General features: G+C 46.0%; 1 protein-coding gene across 2 annotated transcripts in view; it reads left to right on the forward strand.

Moving 5' to 3' along the window:
* The window catches only part of DDX52 (DExD-box helicase 52), a 142,914-nt gene that overhangs the window by 77,659 nt on the left and 48,544 nt on the right, over nt 1–16,711 (forward strand). For both annotated transcript variants that reach the window (XM_086954873.1, XM_086954874.1), the window contains exons 6-10: nt 1,359–1,470; nt 1,804–1,876; nt 2,204–2,407; nt 3,131–3,221; nt 4,013–4,135. In XM_086954873.1, the coding sequence (XP_086810999.1) occupies nt 1,359–1,470; nt 1,804–1,876; nt 2,204–2,407; nt 3,131–3,221; nt 4,013–4,135 (603 nt within the window). The remainder of the gene's footprint in view (nt 1–1,358; nt 1,471–1,803; nt 1,877–2,203; nt 2,408–3,130; nt 3,222–4,012; nt 4,136–16,711) is intronic.

Consider the following 16,711-nt stretch of genomic DNA (forward strand, 5'->3'; position numbering starts at 1 on the left):
TAATCACCAGTCTCTTCTTCGTGTGACTTTACATCTTGTACATTTGAATTTTTTTTCTGTGTGTATCTTTTATGTAACGCATGTAATCCTAAGTCGTTATGTTTTGCAACTGGTTTTTATGTAAAGAGCTCTGACACCTTCAGGTAAAGTTTGCGCTATATAAAATCGCATTAAATAAAAAGACCTGACGGGGGTAACATGGAACGTTAGAGGGTTGCTTAATGAAATTCAACGGGGTCAGTCCTAAGACAGTCTAAACGCTATGGGGCTGACATACTTCTACAAGGAATGCATATTTTGGGCAATAAAGCCGCCTTTCTCGCAAGATTCGGGTATCAACAGGTGTTTCATGCAGGCTTCACCAGGGGCTCCCACAGAACAGAAATTCTTATTCACCGCCAAGTTCCCTTTATTCATACCAAACACTGGACTCACCCCGGCAGGAAATTTGTTTTTCTTTCGAGAACATTGTACGGGGATCCACTTAACCTGGGCAGTGTGTACGCACCCCCGCCTCTTGGGGCCATGTTTGTAGAGAAGGTTACCTGACTGTGGGGCGAACTTCCTGAGGGCCTGTCCCTCTTGGGGGCGACTGTAATGATACTATGTCACCACTTGATCGGAAACGGGGATCTGGGGTAGACCCCCCTGCGTAGCCACAAAACTATCATCACTCGCCAAGGCGCTGGGTTGGGCGAAATATGGCGGGCATATCCTCCGGCTGTACATAGATCTGCCAGAGTGTCTCATCTTCTAAGAGGGTTGTCCGATCACTCTCAGGTGTCGGTAAAACTCCTCCTACAACACCGAAAGCCTCCCTTTCGGTGGCGATTGTCTCCCTGGCATCTGAGGGACCCCGACTATCAGGAGTTTTTACACACAGCGATTCTGAAATATTTTGCCCTAAATACTGACTCAGGCCCTTAGGAGCATCAGTGGGCTGTAAAAAACATAAATGCATGCTGCCTTTAACTATAAAAAAAGAACAATGTACTTGAATAGTAATTGAGGAATTGCATAATAGTAACGATTACTGTAAAGAGTCCGGGCAGAGTGTGTTGCTCAGTTGAACTTTTTGGGGGCTTAGACAACTGTGTTTGATTGTGGGGGAACAAACTAAGTAGAATGAGAGTGCTATTCCAAATACTGGGTGCAAAACTAGAGATACTCTTATGTTGATACTCCTTCAACAGTCTAAATGGTCACAAACTCCATTATTCTGCAAGCTTGCTTGGCTTGGTTTTCTTTGCAATAAATCAGTCTTTAGGTTTTTTGAGAGAAGTATTGCACTCAAGTCTTTTTCAACAACAGTATGCCGAAAGTCACATTATCTGTATTGTTTCCAAACACACATTTAGACACACCGGGAGCTGGTAAAACTTTCTGAGGGGATTGGATTCAGAATTCACATGATCCACAAGGCTGCTACAGCCGCAAAGAAGTTTGGACTAAAATCCGCAAAGAAATTTGGTAAGGCAGTCAGAATTGTTTCAAACATGCCTCTTTAACTTTTGTCTTCTTCTTTTTACATCCCATATATAAGCAACATAGGATTACACGTTGGATCTGTTAAACTGTGACTTTCATAGTTGGCACAAGGCACACTGGTTTGTTTAGTGGATGATTGCCTAGACTTGCACTCGCTCTTTCAGTTTATTGAAAGTAATGGCTGGTGTACAAACATTGAGGAAGTTTTTTGTGTCTTCCTTTAAAAACCACTATTTACATGCGGTATATCATAATAAACGTGGTAAGTTATGAAGTAGATTTGCTCCTGTTTTAATTCTTTTATCTTTAATGCAGATATTTTGGTCACGACTCCTAATAGACTTGTCTATTTATTGAACCAAGACCCTCCTGGAATCGACCTTGCCAGGTAAAAACCCCCATTGTATCTTGAATGATTTCTCATAAATCGCAGTCATTTCGTCTGCTTCCTTTACCCATGTAACTTGGTTGCTATATACTGGCGTTTTTTATGTTTGAGGGCCTAAGGCAGTGAGCACTGACGGACCATTGGGGTTATGGCAGTTGTTGATATGCACCACTTCACAATCACAGTTATGCTAAAATAGTTTGCAGTGGGTATTTTTGCCTAACTATGGTGGACAAAGCATCTGCCAAACATTAGTTTATGTTCGAATTTAAAAAGCTTATGTTGCTGCAAACTTCAGTTATAGACTACATATTCTGTTTTTTACAGCGTTGAATGGTTGGTTGTCGACGAATCTGACAAGTTGTTCGAAGAGGGGAAGTCTGGTTTCAGGGACCAGCTGGCTTCCATTTTCCTAGCATGTACATCCCACAATGTGAAGCGAGCCATGTTCAGTGCAACATTTGCTCATGACGTAGAACAGTGGTGCAAGCTACACCTAGATAATGTTCTCTCTGTATCCATTGGAGCAAGGTGAGTGAAGAATGGCCAGTCTCTGGTTGCCCACTGTCTCTTTGTGCAGAAACAAACAAATATATATCTGAACCCATTGTATAAGTCTCGTGAGGATATGTCTTTATTAGTTTACAAATTGATTATGTATTAACGAATTGGAATCTAAATTAATGTGAAAATTATGCAAGTGAAGAAGGTTATCTTTAATATTATATTGTTTTATTGTTTTCAATATTTTAACTGAAATGTAGAAAGCCCTTGGATTAAGCTGTAGTTGCTATCATTTAGAAATTGTTTGGAAGTTATCATTGAATACAAATCAGCTTATCAAAAATAGTGCTTGAATAATGTCATGCCTGAAGATGGACATTTCTAATCTGTTATTAGTCACTAATATGCGCTCAGCAGTTTAGGCTCCAGTATTTGACTTTAGTTTGACAGTTTATTTTCTCTTTGTTTGATCACAACTTATCTGATGCCTCATAGTTTTATCCCCAAGTATAGGGTATTGCCACCAAATACCTTGAGGTTATAATAAAAATGTCATGAACTGAAGTTTGCTGAATAAAGTTTTCAAATTGAAGAACATTGTTTTTGGACTTTTTAATGGTACAAATGTAACTGTGTTGCAGTAAACCATTATATATTACAAATAGCTGGGCATTTTTGTGTGTTTCTAGGAGATTTAAAATTTGCAGTGTAACATGTACTTCTTAACTTGCATTTCCATTTTACCTTTAGAAACTCAGCAGTGGAGACTGTAGAACAGCAACTTTTGTTTGTTGGGGCTGAGACGGGAAAACTGCTGGCAATGAGAGAGCTCATCCAAACGGTACTTTAATTCTGTTTTTAACGTAGTAATGTCTCAATATGAGATAATATTCCAAATCCTGTCACTGATCCTCTTTGCAATTCTTGAGTAAAACCCTCCGTTTCCGTGCCGTAAGGCTAGCAGATGTTCCCTTCAGGCGGACTCTCTGTTCAGCTTCTATTCTTTGCTCTTCCCAAACAGCAGTGATGCCTTTTCTCCATCATATAATTGTTAATAGTGTCCACCTCCGCCCAACCTCTCACTTCTGCTCATAGGGTTGACTCAGATCATTCTTTTTGAAGAATCAATAGTCCAATTTCTTGGTCTGCTGGGTACCCGCCATCTAGTTTGTTTAATGTCTGTCATCGATGATACTTTTTTTATCTTTCGTACTGCTACTCGTGACGTTCATCCTTGTTATGAATAACTAACAGAAGAAACTTCACACATAAATATAGTCCTGAATCATTAGTCCTCAAATTGCCATGTGTTACGTTTTAAGTCTGGCCTTTCTTATTGTTTGCGTTGACTCTCCAGACTAATGATTTTTAAATGTGACAAAGGTTTTTTAAATGGTATATAATATACGCAAGGGCTTTTGGTCATTGTCCGTGGTGTACATCCATTGGTCTTCTACATTATTATGCACCCTTTGATTCCGCTCACCACAGCAATCAGGAGGGGCCAGCATACTTCAGCCATTAGCTAGACATTCACAAAAAGAAAGAAAATAAACTCACCCTCCATAAACGGGAACCGTTTTCTCAAAAACATTTTGAAAGCCTCTCATGCAGTCTGCTTTCTTTTCTTAGGGATTTACACCTCCAGTACTGGTATTTGTGCAGTCCATTGAAAGGGCAAAAGAGCTTTTCCATGAACTTATATACGAAGGCATCAATGTTGATGTTATCCATGCAGATCGAACCCAGCAGCAGGTAGGAAATGTGTTGTTTCTTCCTGGTAGTTTTTTTTTTTTAAAGTTTTGTCTACTTGAATTATTAAAAAAAAGACTTCATTTGCTTAGTATGAATGATCTGCTCCTTTTAACCAGTAGAAGTGATCTGGGGACACAGGTATTTTATTGTGTAACCTGTCGAAGAACTGGTAAAGACAACCACTCACAGCCAGAAAATGTGTGCATCGAACCAGTTACTCAATGACTTAATTGCTGGACATATTATTAATGCTGCAGCTGGAAAGATTTTTGAAAGCCTGTATTATTTAAGGTTGTCTTGCAGTGAGGACATGCACAATATTTATGCGGAAAAGTGATTTTTGAGTGTTCTTAACATGTACAAATCTGTGCTACTAAGTTGATACTTTGATGTTGTAAGAGAGAACTAGATGCATTGTATGGATTGTCCTGTGCAAACATATGTTTTTGCATGTTGGGAAAACATCAATGTCCATCTATATTCTCTCCTACAACTGAGGTTTGTGTATATAAATCAGGTCACAGTTTTCTGAGGCCGTGGTTTATAAAATTATGTCTTTATTGCATTTTTAAGCCACAGAATTCATATCAAAGCAATGCAGCACTATATAGGATTGCATCTCATTTGGGTGCCTCAGACGGGAGAGAGGAGTGTTGCAAGGGGGTGGTGGACTAGGGGAAGTTTGCACTTCAGAGAGTTCATTCATGAAGACTATAAATCACCAAGATTTTGCTTAAAGTGGCAAATTTCCCCCTCTTCCTTGAACTGGAGATGTACGTTTTCCTGTAGGAGATTAACAGAGGTGGTGTACCAATTTGTCCACATTGCATGAATAAGCGTGGCATCTTGTATTTAGCTCCTAACGTTTCCTGTGTGGAGATGCTGTACGTTGTCAGGGTTCCACCTGAAATCTTGGTTGCAAGATAGCGTGGTGTTTTATAGCCTTAGATGATGATAGCTTTTTTAATGGGATGTGTTCCTGTAGAAGAAGCCAGTGTAGGTCACGGGGTGGTACTATCATATGTGCAAAGGTATTTGATGAGGGCAATTTGACAAGAAAAGCTGTGGTTCGAGGCATGTGGGTTGCTGAATTCATATCTGTGCATAGATCGCCGCCTAGTGTTGGGTCCGGATGATCGCACATTGTTGTCCTGGAAGAGTCTTCGAAATATCACGAGATAGGTGGCTCCTTCCCTGGACTACAGTGCGCATGGGCATAGACTCCATCCTCAGATTGTTTTTTTCCGCCATTGGGTTCGGATGCATATTGGTTCAATCAAGTCTGAATCGATATAAAAGTTTCTTAAGGCCAAAAGGCCTTTAGTTTTTTCGTCGGTATTGTCTTGCGATCGGTGCCCAGTTATGTTCCGGCTCAGTTCCCGAGTCGGATATCCAAAAGAGCAGCGTGCTTTTCGACGCTGAAGGCCCGGTCAACGCCAGAGGCCTTATCGACGACCCATCATGGAACGGAGCCCGTTCAAGAGATGTTCCGTGTGCAACTCCAAATATCTCCACATCGACGTCCACCCGGTGTGCAACAAGTGTCTGTCGCTGGATCATGATGAAGCCAGCTGCATGGCTTGTTCCCGTTTTCGATCCAAGAAGACGCTTCTGCATCGACGCGCTGCGCGCAAGGAAGCCCAGCAGACTGCACCGGAGCCAGTGGACATCTTCGATGCCGGGGATGATGAAGGAGCAGAGCGGGAGGTTCGAGAGAACCTGTCGGATCCCGCGTCGGAGGTCGACTCCAGCTACGACGCTGATGTTGAGATGCTCGATGCGGAAGACGACGTCGTCGACGAGGTAGGAGACTACGATGGGGCCTTTGGGGCCATGGAAGATAGCTCGAGCGAGGAGCTATGCCCACAAACTGACACTGGGGCCGAAACGCTTCTTAAGGCTCAGGTCGAGGGATCGCCACAAGGCCTTACCCAAGATCTTCCAAAAAGTTCTACGGCCCCGCCTTCGGGCTCGGCTTCGGACATGTCTGTGGAACCGCAAACATCGAAATCAAAACCGAAAGTGAAAGCTCCGGTATCGACGCAACGAAAAGCACTTGTGACTACATCGACAACGAAAGTGCATATTGCTTTGGTCGGCTCGAAGTCCTCGGACCTGTCGGCACCGAAGAAGCAGAAGAGCGTTATCGACCCAAAGAGACCGCTGAAGGGCGTAGAGACTAAGTCTAGCACGCCGAAGGAAAAGGTCAAGGTAGTCGACACGAAAAAGTCGGCGCCGAAGACAGTCAACACCGACAAAAGACTTGGTGATCAGAAGGTTCGCAAACCTCCGCGTCGGTCGGACAAGGCCAAGAGCGGTACAACCCCCGAGTCCACGCCTGGTGGTGCCTCGAAGGATTCCATAGAGTCGACGCAGCCGTCCGCCTCCTTCTCGAAGAAGGTGACAGACTCCCTAAAGCGCATCAAGGACAAGGCTTCGGCTGTCGGGCCTAAGGATCCTCCACCTTCGAAGCCTGCCGATAAACCACAAAAGACGTCGCCGCCCATCCACTTCACGCTGCCACCGAAAGTGGTGCCGAAGGCTTTCGTCCCTAAAATGGCCGTCGACGTGCCCAAGAAGGTGTCCGCGGTGCCGAAGCCTACAACTGTGGTCCGGGCCGCAAAGCATCGACAATCCTCGTTGGAAGAGCAACAGGAACAGTTTATCGATGCCGAGACAGGCAGACTTTCTCTTTATAAACGAAAGATCGCCCCGGAACAGCCAATGGAGTCCTATAAAATACCACTAAAGAAGAAGGATTCTACTACAACACCTGTTCTTGTAGAACCTGTATCTCCACGTGGCCATGATGTCTCGCCCACTTATTCAGATGTGTACACTGGGGAAGGTGATAATGACGAATACAGCTATCCTGTGGACACTGATCCAGATGATACAAATGAATCCTGGGCAGATGCTGCTGACCCAGGTGATCCACACACTGCCCCAGACACTCATGTGTATGCTGTGAAAACGTCGCCTACTGAGGATTCAGCAGCGTTTAATGCCCTCATTGAAAGGGCAGCCAAGAATCATGACGTCCAGCTTCATGCTGACCCCATTGAAGTAGACTTTCTTTTCGACACTTTTTCCGCCTCAGAGAGGACGGTCAAGACTCTGCCTATGTTGAAGGGTGTCTTGAAGCATGCTGGGGAAATATTTAAGGAGCCTACAAGAGCCAGGGTGATAAACCCCAGTTTTGAAAAAAAGTACAAACCTGCGCCTGTTGACCCTACTTGCATTATGGGACAGTTGCCGTTGGACTCTCTTGTTGTTTCTAATACCCGGAAGAGGGCTAATTCACAAACAACGGGTGATGCTCCTCCCCCAGATAAGGAATCTAAGGTGTTCGAGGCATCAGGGAAAAGGGTGGCAGCTCAACCGGCCAATATCTGGCGCATTTCAAACACTCAGGCACTCTTAGCCAGGTATGACTGGGCCCATTACGACACACTTGAGACCCTGTAACAGCACCTACCAGATGAATATAAGGAGGCAGCTGAGATGCTCATCCAGGAAGGGAAGCTCATATAAAATGTGCACTGGACGCAGCAGACACGGCGGCCAGGGCTGTTAACACTAGTGTAATGTTGAGACGACATGCCTGGCTCAGAATCTCCGGGTTCAAGCCAGAGATACAGACCACTATTTTAAATCAGACAGTAAACCCTGATCATCTCTTTGGCCCAGAGGTGGACACCACCTTGGAGAAAATCAAGAAAGACACAGACTGCAAAGTCTATGGGGGCTCTACAGTCGCAGCAGTTCAGGGGTGGTTCTTTTCGTCGCTCAAGCAATAGAGGTGTTTCCAGAGGCCAGCTGTCCCAGAACACACAGTACTATAAAGGTGGCGCGCAAACCACATACACCAAACAAAGTAGAGGTGGTTATCGTGGAAACCGCGCCAAAGGCAGAGGTCGTGGAAACAACAACTCCAGGTCCTCCGCAACTAACAAACAGTGACACCTTGTCACTGCCCCCCGGCCATACAACACCTGTCGGGGGGAGACTTCAACAGTTCCTGCCAGTCTGGAAGTCCATCACCACAGACAGGTGGGTCACACAGCTTATACAGTCCGGTTATTGTCTGGAGTTAACATCCACTTCACCCAACATACCCCCAAGACACCGACCTATGTCCACAGAGCATTTGCACTTATTGCAGCAGGAGGTACTCGTCATGCTGCAAAAAGGAGCAATCGAGCTTGTGCCTGTGGAAGAAAGGGGCACAGGAGTTTACTCACTGTACTTCTTGATACCAAAAAAGGACGGGTCCCTCAGACCCATACTCGACCTCAGACCCCTCAATCAGTACATTCTGTCGGAGCACTTTCACATGCTAACACTGCAGCAAGTCCTACCGTTGCTCAGTCAGGGAGATTTTCTCGCAACATTAGATCTGAAGGATGCGTATTTTCATATTCCGCTGCACCCGTCACCCAAAAAATACCTCAGGTTCACCATCCAAAATCAACATTACCAGTTCAAGGTCCTACCTTTCGGAGTCACCACGGCACCCAGGGTGTTTACAAAGTGCCTGGCGACAGTTGCGGCACACCTACGGAGACAGTCCATTCACGTCTACCCTTATCTGGACGACTGGCTAATCCAGGCAAAGTCGGCCCAGCAGTGTGCCGCCCACATGTCCCCCACCATTCACCTTCTTCACGATCTGGGATTCTCACTGAATTAATCCAAGTCCCACCTGCAACCCGCCCACATACGGCAGTATCTGGGTGCGACTATAAACACTCTGGCAGCCAATGCACAGCCAAATTCAGTGAGGGTCAGCAGCATTCAATCGCTGATACAGAAATTCAGACCTCAAAACTCGCTTCAGGCACGAGTGTTCATGCAGTTGATATGCATGATGGCCTCCTGCATCTTCATAGTCCCGCACGCGAGACTACATATGCGTCCGCTTCAGGAGTGCTTAGCACGTCAGTGGAATCAGGCTCACAGACAGAAACTAGTGTTGGTAACCGGTCGTGCATACAATTCTCTGAATTGGTGGAATCCACAAAACCTTTGCAAGGGACGACCGTTCCAGGAGGCTGTGCCACAGATCATTCTGACGACTGATGCATCTCTCCAGGGTTGGGGAGCTCATGTACTCCACTACACTGTGCAGGGACTATGGACAACGCAGCAGAAACAGATGCACATCAACGTTCTAGAACTGATGGCTATCTTCATGGCGATGAAAGCATTCAAAGTACATTTGTGCAACAAGGTCGTGTTGATCCGGACGGACAACATGACGGCCATGTACTACAAAACATAAAGTGTGGAGGGTCAAGGGGAATATTTTACCACCTGTCTGCTCGCTCCCCTGCTGACACAATGCAAAACACACAACAGAGCAGACCAGTTCTAGAGATGGTGTGTGACTATACCAGTGACTGTGAAACAGTTGGATGCATGTGTGAGCAAATGCTATTGAGAACAAAATGCAATTCAAGACAAAATGTTATTGAAAACAAAAGCTACAACAATTCCCATCAGCCCACCCTTATGGTGGAGTTTACGTCATGTGGGAATTACTGATCATTCCATACCACGTCCGACCATATAGTGTTGGTGCGGAAATGGATGTCAGTAGTCTAGCCATGATGTTCATCCTAGACTAGTGTGAATAAAGTGCAGTGCTCAAGTAATAGTGACAATTAAAATTGACTACCCAGATTCTGAGAAACATTGAAACAGAAAACTATGTGTCAAAGATTAAAAACACGCCGAGTAGTAAGACTACCCTGTGGCGCTGTGCAGAATGGTCTACATGTTTCAGCCAAAGGGGCATTGCCCCGGCTTTCTTCAGGACCTTAGACATGGAATAGCTACACCAAATGCACGTATGCACGCATATCTTCTTCCCAGCTTTGTGTGGGTGAAGACCTCACCTCACCCAGCGACCGCTCGGGAGTACGAGGCCCCGCTCCGTCCGTCGGTGCCCCCGATTTCAAACCAAGCGGTTTGAAATCGGTGGGACCGACGAACAGAGCGGGGCCTCGTACTTCACCCACACAAAGCTGGGAAGAAGATATGCTTCTCTCCCTCCAGTGGGCAATTGAGCGTTCAAAGTTCCTGGTAGATATGTAACTTTTTCAAGTACATTTACTGTTAATTTTCACCCAACACATCACGTGCATTTGCAGTAACTATTCCATGTCTAAGGTCTTGAAGAAAGCCAGTCACTGGTATAGTCACACACCATCTTTAGACCTGGTCTTCTCTGTTGTGTGTTTTACATTTTGGCCATGTACTACATCCAGAAGCAGGGAGGTACACACTCTCCACAGTTGTCTCATCTGGCTCAGAGCATGTGGAAGTGGGCCATTCAAAGGAATATCTTCCTCATGGCGGAAAACCTCCTGGGCAAGGACAATCAGATGGCGTACCTGCTCAGCAGGTACAGCCACCAAATGCACGAGTGGGAGATACATCCATCAGTACTCCACCCGTACGTCCAAAGGTGGGGTCATCCAGAGATAGACCTGTTCGCCACAAAGGGAAACGCCAAATGCCGAAGCTTTGCCGCCAGGTTTCCACACCCACAGTCGCAGGGCAATGCGATATGGATGAACTGGTCGGGCAAATTTGCGTACGCTTTTCCCCCAGCACCTCTAATACCGCTGGTGGCACGCAAGCTGAAGCAACACTCGATGACTCTCATACTGGTTGCTCCGACGTGGGCACGCCAACCATGGTACACCACGTTTCTGGAACTATCCATGGTACCGCATCAAAGACTGCGCCTCACACCCAGGCTTTTGACGCAGAGCCATGGTGACATTCAGCATCCAGATCCGCAACAGCTCAACCTGGCGATCTGGCTCCTGAGGTCTTAGAGTTTGGCTACCTCAACTTACCTCCTGGCTGTATGGACATAATCAGGGAGGCAAGGAAGCCCACCACCAGAGCATGCTATGGGGCGAAATGGAAGCGGTTTGTCATTTATTGTGCAGACTACAACATCAACCCGCTAGACGCATCTATTCAAAGCATCATTTGTTATCTCTTACATCTATACAAATGTAATCTGGCATATGCTTCCATTCGTATACATTTATCTGCAATGGCGGCTTATCTCCAAAACAGGCAGCATCTCTCCCTTTTCAGAGTGCCTGCCATCAAAGCCTTTCTGGAAGGACTCAAACGAGTCATTCCTCCAAGGACCCCACCAGCTCCCGAATGGAACCTAAATGTGGTCCTCATGAGACTGATGGGTCCACCTTTCGAGCCACTGCATTCATGCGAGATTCGGTTCTTGACATGGAAAGTGGCTTTCCTGATAGCGATTACCTCGCTACGACGAGTTAGTGAACTCCAGGCACTAACTATCCAAGAGCCATTCATACAGATTCATTCCAACAGGGTGGTGCTTCGCACTAACCCTAAGTTCCTTCCTAAAGTGGTTTCACAGTTCCATATCAACCAGACTATAGAACTACCTGTGTTCTTCCAAAATCCTGAGTCAGTTGCAGAGAGAATGCTCCACACGCTTGACGTCAAAAGAGCCTTGATGTACTACATTGATAGGACCAAAGATTTTCGGAACACGAAACAACTTTTTGTTGCCTTTTCGCCACAACACAAAGGCAACCCCATTTCCAAGGCTGGTATACCCAGGTGGATCGTTAAGTGTATTCAGATCTGCTATCAGAAAGCCAAGCGCACTCTAACGATTCCCCCGCGGGCCCACTCCACCCGGAAGTTGGGCCCCTCCATGGCTTTCCTTGGAAATATTCCTTTGGAAGACATATGTAAAGCAGCCACATGGTCTACCACACACACGTTTACAAAACACTACTGTGTAGATGTGCACTCCAAACAGCAGGCAGCTGTAGGGCAGGCTGTTCTAAAAACACTTTTCTAAACTGCTGCAGCTGGCACAGGCGGCCGCCGTTAATGGAAGGACTGCTATGTAATCTATGCACAGATATGAATTCAGCAGCCCACATGCCTCGAACCGAATATGCTACTTACCAGTATGCGTCTGTTCTTGGCATGTAGGGCTGCTGAAATTCATATTGCCCGCCCTCCTCCCCAGCGCCTGCAGCACTCACAATTACTTCTAGCATGGTCATCATTCACAAAGTTTCACTCCATCTTTGCCACAATGGCTAAAAACAATCTGAGGATGGAGTCGATGCCCATGCGCACTGTAGTCCAGGGGAGGAGCCAACTATCTCGTGATACTTCGAAGACTCTTCCAGAACAACAATGTGCGATCATCCAGACCCAACACTAGGCGGCGATCTATGCACAGATATGAATGTCAGCAGCCCTACATGCCAAGAACAGATGCATACTGGTAAGTAGCATATTCGCTATGAATCTCTTCCATCAACGCTTTACCATCAGTTTAACAGCTATTCTAAAGCCCGTTTCAGAAAGGAAGGGCTGCGCCTTTCCAGTTGGCGCCAGGTATTTCCTCTGTTTCATGGGATGTGGGGAGCAAGTAATGTTGTAATCAGTGGAGATACTAGACTTACGTACAGTTAACATCCATAGACGTGATAAACTGTGAGATACTTCAGGGTATCAGAAGATATGGAGTTTGATATCCCAGGATTGAATCATTATCTTCCAGTTTTCATACAGGGTGATGTGTAGCTTACATTTCTGATTATGGTACTCTTACAGAGCGCATTTATTCCCTTACAGCATTCTTGTGTTCTTTCAGACTAAGAAAAAACGTAGTATATTGGGCTACTAGGACATGCGCTAAGTTTAAATAGGTCATTAGATTTCCGGGTTGGTGATCAGGGCTGGTTGTTTGTGGAATATTAGGGTATTTTGTGATTAGGTCAAGAAGAATAGGATCCCACAGTCTGATGTGATATGAAACTTTGTTTATTTTTGGCCATATATCACACAAAAATCAAGTAGGCTATTCAGTTTGTTTGTAGCAAACAATTATGGACCCAGGAGGGCCCAAGAAGGGTAGAGAGGTCCTCAACCACGAGGTAAGAAGGGACATATCCTCCCTATTTAATACTCACTAAACGTAATGGGTGTCCCTTCAGAAGAACGCCTAGTGTTGCTTAGGTGTCAGGCAAAGTTCTTGTGAAAAAAACAAAGGATCTACCCTCATGGGAAAGTATAGAAGTGTCCTCCAAACTACGTGTCTCCCCTCAATGGTGGAAAGCACACCGCTTTGTTTAAATACCACGGAGACGCGGTGAGGCAGTGTCCTGGTTAGGAGGTAACCTTGATATTTGTGTGACTATAGTGTTTTTATTCTTCCCTCCCACTCCACTAATAAAGGCTACTTTAGGAGTGAGGAGTTTTATCTTTATAGTTACACCCCCTTACACCTTTTCATAAGTGCTCCCTGAAACATGGTAGAGCCCACCCGACTTTTAGGAAATGTGGTGAGCCCGATGATGAAGCATGTCACTACTAGAGTGAGTGCTATATAAAGAAAAGGCTATGTTCGAGGCATATGAGCTGCAGAGTACACACTGTGCATAGATCGCCACCTAGTGTTGTGCCCGGATGTTTGCAGTTGTTTTTGTCCTGAAAAGTGTTTGGAAGTCACAGGATAGGTGTCTCCTCCTTTGGACAATAGTGTGCATGGGTATCGGCTCCATCCTTAGATTGTTTTTTTCCGCCACCGGGCTCGGATGTGTTTCCTGTGCTCCGTGTTGGAACCGATTTTTCCTTCGGTGCGCAATCGTCACCAGCATCGACAGTATTGTTTCGAACGCGTTTCCAATCGATGCTGCTCTTCAAATCCGAAGTCTTCGATTCCGGTCGTCAATGAAGGCCTTCGGGCCTACCTAGGACTCATCTTCCAGCTCATGGAAAGGACACCATTTAAAAAGTGTCCTCGATGTGAGACGAAATTTCCCCACACCGATCTATATGAGGTGTGCAACCTTTGCCTCTCACCGGAGCACGAGGCCAGAGACTGTTCCACTTGTGCCTCTTTCCGCTCCAAGAAGACGATCCAGGACCGACTAGCTCGAAGAACAATGGCTCACTCGTCAGCTTCGATCCCAGACGATATCTTCGAAGAGGGCGTCGACGTCCCAGAACAATAGCAGGAACATGGCGTCGACAGTAACTTCAAGGCCGAAGATTCAGACGTTGAGGTCATCACTCCGCACAGAGGGTCGTAAGTAAGAACATCGACCCGACCCTTCCTCGACACCTTCTAAAAAGGCTACGGTCACACCCTCGCCCTGGGCCCGGGTGCACACCGAGACACTGCTTCCCTTTGAGCTCGGCAAAGACGTCTAATAAGCATTTAGGCGACTCGGGCTCGAGTCAGCCTACCCGTAAGGCCAGCGCACACCGAAAAAGAAAGCATAGTCTTCCTCCACGCCAGCTGCTTCCACATCTAAGCACTCCGCGCCGAAGACTAGCACTGGCTCCTCTGCACCAAAACCACACTCGGAGCCGAGCCAAAAATTGCCACCCGACTGCCACACTTCGGAGCCGAAAAACCCTCGGAGCGGACAAAACCATCGGAGCCGAAAAAAACACCAGATCCGAGAAAACCACCGGAGCCGAAAAAGTCAAATGTTCCATCGGCTAAAGACACCGCTAAAGAACATGTTTCGAAGATCCAAAAACTGGTCGAGTAACTCTTAGTTCTAAAAAACGACCATTGGACGCGCCTGCTACTGCTCCTCATCCAAAGAAAAAGGACATTGCAACCTCTCCTCCACCTCCTTCTCCTCCACCTCATATCCCTTCACCACCTCCTCCCGTACCACATCACTCCCCTACACCTTCTCCTACTCCGTTAGCAGACGATGATAACAGGGATGACACCTCTTATGACACTGGGTGGTGCAGATAGTCAGCCACCAGATCATTCTAGTCCTCCTGGCTCACCTGACCCTTGGGACAACTATAGCACCCCAGATGTCCTTAACGTCCCACAAGAGGATATATATCCCTCCAGGCCTTCCCCACCAGAGGACAATGTGGTATTTAATCAACGATTACATAGGGCTGCCCAATACCGTGGGGTTGACATACATACTGACCCAGTAGAAGAAGACTTCCTCCTTGATACGTTTGACAACTCACAAATGTCCACTTCGATTTTACCCATACTTAAAGGTGGTATTAAGCACGCGCCAGAAGTCTTTAAAGACCCAGTTAGGGCTCGAATCATCAACCTCAGAATTGAGAAAAAATATAAGGCTGCCCCTTCAGATCCAGCCTACATTAAAGGGCCTGCATCATTAGACTCCACTGTAGTCTGTAATGCACGCAAAAGAGCAAATTCACAGACATCAGGCGAGACTCCGCCACCAGATAAAGAATCTGAGCTCCTTGACGCATCAGGTAAAAGAACAGCATCACAGACCGCAAACATTTGGCATATTGTCAATACCCAAGCATTACTGGCAAGATACCACAGAGCACATTATGATGAATTAGAATCAATAATGCAGCCCTTCCAGATAAATACAGAAACAGGGCACATGAGCTTATACAAGAGGGTAAAAACATCACAAATACCTCTATTTGTTGTGCACTAGATGCAACAGATACTGCTTCAAGGGCAATTAATACCATTGTCCTGCTGCGTAGACATGCTTGGTTACGCATCTCGGGTTTTAAACCTGAAGTACAAAGTGCCATCCTCAACCAACCCTTTGATGAGCAACACTTATTTGGGCCTAATGTGGGCGTTTCTCTTGAAAAAATGAAAAAAGATACTGACACAGCTAAATCTATGGGAGCCTTGCAGTCGCAAGCTCCCAGACGCTCCTTGCCGCTCATCTTACAGAGGCACCACCAGGGGATACTCCTCAGACAGTCCCTCTACTTCTTACAAAGCCCCTACATAATCCACCTACAATAGGGGCTACCAAAGAGGTGGTTACAGAGGTAACAACAATAAGGGCAGAGGCAAAACCAACAACTCCCACTCTGCCTCCACCCCTGCCCAATGACTTCCCTCCCCTTCCCCCAACACATTCCACTCCAGTTGGGGGAAGACTACAACAATTCCTACCAGTCTGGACCAACATCACATCAGACAGGTGGATGCAAAAAATAATTGGCAGGTTACTTTCTAGAACTAACATCTACCCCCCCCCCCCCCCCCCCCCCCCAACATACCACCCAAACAGCGTCCAATGTCACAGGAACATTTGATACTACTCAGGCAAGAGGTAACATCCCTCTTACAAAAAAACGCAATAGAACCGGTTCCATTGCATCAGCAAAACAAAGGAGTTTACTCCCTGTACTTTCAAATTCCGAAAAAGGATGGATTTCTAAGGCCCATTCTCGACCTCAGACCACTAAACCTGTGCATACAGTCAGACCACTTCCGTGTGGTCACACTCCAGCAGGTTCTTCCTCTCCTTTTACAAAACGACTTCTTTGGCACTATAGATCTCAAGGACACATATTTCCACATTCCCATTCACACAGCTCACAGAAAGTACCTCAGATTTGTACTAGACAATCAGCACTATCAATTCATAGTACTCCCATTCGGAGTCACAACAGCACCAAGGGTGTTTACGAAGTGCCTTGCAGTAGTCGCAGTGCACTTAAGAAGACCTCATATTCACGTCTTCCCATATCTCGATGACTGGT

This window comes from Lissotriton vulgaris, chromosome 2_1 (genome assembly GCF_964263255.1).
Source record: "Lissotriton vulgaris chromosome 2_1, aLisVul1.2, whole genome shotgun sequence".
NCBI lineage: Eukaryota > Metazoa > Chordata > Amphibia > Caudata > Salamandridae > Lissotriton > Lissotriton vulgaris.